This window comes from Anarrhichthys ocellatus, unplaced genomic scaffold, assembly GCF_004355925.1.
Source record: "Anarrhichthys ocellatus isolate YVR2014 unplaced genomic scaffold, GSC_Weel_1.0 scaffold53, whole genome shotgun sequence".
Lineage (NCBI taxonomy): Eukaryota > Metazoa > Chordata > Actinopteri > Perciformes > Anarhichadidae > Anarrhichthys > Anarrhichthys ocellatus.
Window position 1 is genome coordinate 2,011,972 of NW_022280083.1, and position 6,615 is coordinate 2,018,586.

The following is a 6,615-nucleotide window of genomic DNA, read 5'->3' on the forward strand; positions in this document are numbered from 1 at the left end:
TGAGACTGGTTCACATAGAGGATCAGGACTACACTGAGACTGGTTCAGGACCAGGTAACAGTTCCTCACAGTAACTTTAATGCATATTCAGCATCTTTTGTCTCTCTTGACATTATTCCCACGTGATGAATGACTTATTATTGCTCTTCACTCTCTTTGTTGAATTTTTCACCCAGTTCCTGACGCTCTAATTTTCCCTAAAGATGAGTACGATGATATATTGCTGAGTAAGATATATATATGTGTTTGTGTGTGAAGCTATTTCTTCTGGTGTGGCAGGGCTTTGGCAGGCCGGAGAAAAGAAAACTCAATTTGGGAGGTTTAGGGGCCGTCAGGAGAACAGAGTGCTGGAGGTCGGTAGATTTGAGCGCGTGAGGAACGGCTGCAGTCGGCTCTCCGGCGGACCGGCGGTGTGTTTGTCTTCTTTTCAGCTGTTCGGGGTGTCGGACGTGAGAGTAATGTGTTTACAAGCGTGTGTGTGTGTTCATCATGTTTACAATAATTTACTGTCAACATGCTGGAAAGCCTTCAGCATAACTCTCTGCTGGGCTGTTTATTAGTGTGTGCGTGTGTGTGTGTGTGTGTGTGTGTCTGATAGTATCTGTGTTGTGTATGTGTTCATGTATATATGCTAATATATCAGCTGCACATCTTTTGCATAATTCTCCAATCTTTACCTGCAGTGTATTGTGTTTCTGTGTATATATGCATAGACTCTGCTTTCTGTCTCCGACGTCGTTACAGTTTAAAAGCTGTAATCACGACATAATTCACTTTTTAAATTCCTGGTTCTGAGCTTCTACAGAGACATGTACAGCACACATCAACGGCATATTATGTCACCGCTCTTTCTTACAACTCTGCCTCACAAGTACAAGTACACATATTAACGAGGACGGGATGATTTGGGTGACTTGGTCTGGAGGGAAGGGACGGTGTTATGTTTGGATGTTCAACCATTGCTGATTATCGTCTCTCTCCCGACATAGAAAGAGAAGAACTTGAGTTTGAGTTAAAGTGGAGCTCAGATTCCAGTAACAGAAACTCTCTGTTCATGAGGAACACCTTCCTAAAACTATACCAGTCTCTTACAAGAGTCCTGGAATACATCTGTCCTTCATCAAGGTCCTAGTGTTCAGTTTCTGTTGATTCAGTGTTATTACTGAGACCAAGCAGCTGAAGCTCCTCTGAATGTAGGATTCATTGTAGGGTTTCTGCATAAGACTTCTGGATAGACTTCAGACCTTGAGTCCACATACAGCAGCCTGTGTGTGTGTGTGTGTGTGTGTGTGTGCGAGTGTGTGTCTGTGTGTGTGTGTGTGTGCGGTCGTCAGCTCACCGTAGGACGGCTTCCTGACGATGGTGAAGAGGATCTCGTTCTCCGGCGTGTCCTGGTCGTGGACGCTGAGAGACGAGTTGGTGATGACGACTCCGGAGTTTTCCTCCACGTGGATGCTGCTGACCGCCACCACGGGCTTCCTGTCCTCCAGACTCTGCTGAGGGAGGAAAACACCCAAGAAAGACTTCATGAGATAATAACAGCCACGTGGATTTATGTGCAATAACAATATGTGGGACTAATTTGTTCAGCGACAGATGTAGGACAAGAGAATCCATCTTTTGTTGAAGGTGAAGCTGCAATAAACGTTTTTCATTTAAAATGTATTTTTTTCATGCAAAAATGGCACAAAATGCTGTTTTCAGCCTCTCAAAAAACAGAATATTCCCGCTTTTCTCTGTTTCATATCATATTAAACTGACTATATGTGGGTTTTGGACAAAACAAGACACTTAAAGACATCACCGTGGACATTTCTCACTATTTCCTGACATTTTATGGGCCAAACCATCAATCGATTTTTCTAGAAAATAATGTAGAGATTAATCGACAATGAAGATTGTTGCAGAACTCGCTGAAGGTTCTTCAACATAAAAGTGGTGAAGAGAGCCGACAACCTGCATTTAAGTTCGTCTCTCTTATTGATTTCTCTACTAAGCACACTCTATATTACTTCCTCTACACACACACACACACACAAATGCTCAAAGGCTTACAGTACGCACACACACACACACACACACACACACACACACACACGGCTCACTGACAGCCTCATCAATTCAACTTTAGACCTGAACCAGGCTTAAGTGATGGATGTGGATGCTGAGTGTATTTGGGCTGACAGTCTGAGGACGGATCGGTTCTTTATTTTCTTCGATGGAGTCAGGAGCAGATTAAAGACGGTGGTGTGTGTGAAGCTTTAAAACTAAACTCAAACTTTTCCTGATGACACAGAGACGCTGTAATAGTTCATGATAACAAATAAAAACCTTTATTGAGTTCTTCTGAAGACCCGAAATGATCCACGGAGATGGTTAAACGTATTTACAGAATACAGTCGAGTAAATAAGCAAATCTTTAGTTAATTCAAACTTTTTAAGAACATTGAGGATGAATTATTTGCTTTTCACTTTTACCAACAACTCGTGAGTGCAAAACCTCCGTCTAATAATCTCTCATTCACAGGAACACGGTCCTGAAATCTCCTAAATGAGGAGTTTTGTGTACAGAAAACGTGTGTGTGACTTGACAGATGAGGCGGATATCAAAGTAAAAGTGTCTCCTTACAGTGGTGATGCACATCCTGTTTGTAAGCAGGTGACGTGAATATATACTGTAGGCTTAAATATTATGGAAAACTACCATGAAAAACACATTTATATATTTACTTTATGTGGCTACAAAAGCGAGGAAATGAGAAAAGTGATCCTAAAAGTTTTCTCTTGTGTTTAAGACTAAAGAACAGGTGAACAAAACGTTTCTCCGGGATCATTATTCTGTTATCTGTTTTGGCAGGTGTGTGTCTTGTTATATTTCACTATGAATTCTAAGAACAAGGTACATATATTCTGTGTTAGAAAGTTATGTACATTAAAACTCACCTGGAAAACTGACAAAACTTTTTTGTACATTTTTACAATTATTTTTTTTTCACCTGTTTCACCTGAGAAAACAATTCAGATAAAAAAATGGATCACCAGATTATTTTTCTACAGTTACCTGGATGTCAATTTCGACGTTGAACGCCTCTGTCTGGCTGTTCCCGTCGCTGATGTAGAAGCTGAAGACGTCCTGTTTGGCCTGAGCTTTGTGCTGGCCGTCCTGGACGTAGAAGATGTGGTCGGCCGTCAGGTCGTCCACGGAGAACGGCACATCGGGGGTGACGACCCGCGGGCCGCCAACGGAGCCGCCAACGGAGCCGCCAACGGAGCCTCCTGCTGGACGAGACAGTCGAGAGACAGACTTTAGAAATCTGGATCTCTATCCTCTGGGACCCAAAACCCGCCGGCGGGATTGAAAAGTTTTCTTTAAGCAGTCGCCAAAACTACACCGTTTGTCACAGCCAGAAGCTGTAAAAAGTAAAGGTTGTAAAAATGAGAACAGTTCAATATAAATAGCACATGGAGCCTCCATCTTTCCCCCCCCCAAAATTGATAACACTTGTAGACACTTGGAAACATGTTGGATATTTAGATTCTAGTGTTTTCCAATTTTTGTAAAAGAAATTATCAAAGAAATTCAACTTGCGTTTTCTTTCCTTTTTTCAGATTAATGGCATTATAACTGTGATATTCTGCACAGAATACATGTTTGAGTTCTCTCTACTTCTAGTCATGGTTGTGCTGTTTCCATAGAGGAGCAGGACTTTTATACTGCGGTGAAAAACGAGACCACAGAGAGTAAAATGTGACTGCTTTGGGGTTCAGAGGGTTAACTCACCTCCACTGGGTTTTATTTGTGAACACATGTTTTATTTCCCCCCTTAGAAAACACACTTTTTACACAAGTTCACTGCTTCTCCATCCCTGTGTATCTCCAGCTGTGTATCACATCACACTGGCACTTTGTCCTCGGCAACATTTAGCGTACCGTCACACAAGTCTCCAGATAGCGGGCGATCACTTTTAACGTCTGACAGCTAAGAAATGACGGCGGTCCTTGTCTCTTTTCCCCAAACTGTCTTTTTATTTCCCTTCAGTCGGTGCATCAATCCTGCCGTTTGGATGCAGGATTGATGCACCGACACTTTCACAGTTCCCTTCAGTTCTGACTCTTTGTGGCACCGAAGGAGAGTCGCAGTGAATGAACAAAATCAACCTTGATTTTTGAGACAAAGTGTGAGCGTCTTCGTCTCAGAAGACGGATGAGTCTTCAGGGGACAGAAGATGTGTGTGTGTGTGTGTGTGTGCGTGTGTGTGTGTGTGTGTGTGTCAGGCACAGCAGTAAATCACATCTCCATCATCTGGCGGTTATGAGGTGAGGGAGGGGAGTCTCTTATCGGACACCTGATATCTGATCGGGATGGAAATTGCCTATGTGCTGATTTCAGAGCGGTAATGGAGAAGTAACACGGCCGACATCTCTGTGTATCTCTGACTGACCAAGCTGTCTGAGACTACACGAGAGCACACCGACTGCAGGAAATGAGATGTTTTCGGGGAGGCGATGTTCAGAGGTGATGAGGAATATTAAACCATGAATTCAGTCATTTCATACAGAAAAAAGTGTCATCGGCGCATATATTAAATGAAAAAGTTTGAATGGAGTCAAATGTCATCTTTTATGAACTCATACATTTTTTTTTCAAATTCTTAGCTGTGAATAAATGTAGTGGAGAAGAAAAGTACAGAACATGTTTTTACAACATTACAGTATTTGATGAAAGTGACTTTCCACCGATGTCACCTTGTGATTACGCAAATACAATTATTATATATTATATTATTATTATTAGTATGAGGAAGAGAAACAGTGAATTCTAAAAACAGCTTTTCACACCTTTAATTATTTCTGAGACATGTTTTGTTCACCGACAGACCGACAGACCTGCACAAGACGATTAAAGAACGATTAATCGATCAATCTAGAGAATAATGGGGAGATTAATGGATAGTGAAAATGATTGCAGCCCTTGTTGAAGCGGTGAAGAGAGAGGATAACATGCATTTAAGCTTCTACGTAAAATCACTCTTCATATTGATTTTTCTAGTTCATAATTTAAGTTTACGGTTTCTTTAAAGTTAATTAAATACATTTAAACCCTCTGGATACTTTGCGTCATCCTACTTTCCAGAGGAACGTAAGTTTCGTCTCCTGTGCAGCAAAATAAGGAATAAAACAATAAATACAATCCAGCCTGTGTGAGTGTAGAATTAAATAAATGAGTGATAGATTATTTAATAAAGACCTTAAAGGTCCTCTAGCTGCTCCTGAGGCTGTTCTCTGACTTCACAATACTGAGGTGGAACAAACAACGTGCCGTAACAATACTTGTTACTTAATACCTGTTGTTAGAGCCTCACTAATTGAGGGAAGGCCAGAGGTTCATTAAAAAAACATAAAACCTGCTGCAAACACTCTGCAAACACTCGACAACCTGCCAATACATTATGAGATGTGCTGCGTGTGGATGTGGCCTTGATAAACCCGCCTCCACACTTTGGCTACAAAGTGTCCAAAGATGGAAAAAGGTTCATCCTGCGTAATAAGCGTGAACACGCTGAGTAAACTTCATGGCAACCCATTAAAGTTGGATATTTCTGGCAGTGCAGCCAGAGGAAAGGTCAGGGGTTATTTTACTTTGCTCATTAAAAGTTTCTGCGTGCGACGTTTTAACTCATCCGAAGAGGAAATGAGTCTCGGAGGATAGAGGAGGGATGTAAGTCGTACGGCTTGTCAAGCATTCGGAGATTAAATGTAACTTTAGGCAGATAAATACGTTTAATTTGAGTTAAAGGAAAATGTCTCTAATTAGGCGGCTTGATGGACCAACAACGAACATCGCCAACCTCAGTCTAATAGTTTATAAAAGTCTAACTGTTATCTGTAAATGTAAATGAGCTCTATATTATATGTGTGTGTTTAAATTCTTCTGCACCAGCTATTATAATGAAAATGCATAACATCAGAGGGCGTCTTTAATGCGTCTCTGTATGTGTGCCTGTTTCTGTGCCAACACAAATAATGCTAATGTTTCACCAGAAGCTGTTTTGCATATAAATACATCACATGTATGTACATAGGTGTGTGTATTCTAGTCTGTATTTTGTTCTGCAGTGCAATCATGCAGCACATCAGCGTGTGGGTTCATGCATCCAGCTGCACACCAACACGCAGCCTGTGCATGTTGGTTTGTTATCGAGGAGGACGTGGACTCCGGCCGGCCTCCCCTTTGCCCCCCCGGTGACAGCAGCCATCCAGCCGCCTCACTCTGCTGAATACCAACGACTGTCCCTCCGCACCGGCAGCCGCCAAGGACACGGAGACAGCTGCTCGTCTGCTGCAGCAGACACCATGTCAATATCTGACTGCATGTGTTCGTCCTTCAATACCTCGGCAGACAACTCTTTCTTGCATGTCGACTAATTGTCATTACTACGGCTTCACATCTGTTATTAAAAATGCAAAGTGCTGCTTCACATATCAACTCAGTATTACCCTCTGCTAATGCAGGAGGGGGGGGCTTCAACCTACAACTAGGCGGCAACCTCCGCCGAGTGAAGTGTCTTAAAGCTGCATTCTCTCTAGTGTCCACCAGGGGGCGACTCCTCTGG

At 42.2% G+C, this 6,615-nt stretch overlaps 1 protein-coding gene across 1 annotated transcript in view; it reads right to left on the minus strand.

Annotated features, from left to right (window-relative positions):
• fras1 (Fraser extracellular matrix complex subunit 1) overlaps positions 1–6,615 on the minus strand; it is a 216,861-nt gene that overhangs the window by 33,252 nt on the left and 176,994 nt on the right. The window contains exons 41-42 of the mRNA XM_031870528.1: positions 3,062–3,279; positions 1,340–1,496 (exon numbers count right to left, since the gene is read on the minus strand). Coding sequence (XP_031726388.1) covers positions 1,340–1,496; positions 3,062–3,279 — 375 coding nt within the window. The remainder of the gene's footprint in view (positions 1–1,339; positions 1,497–3,061; positions 3,280–6,615) is intronic.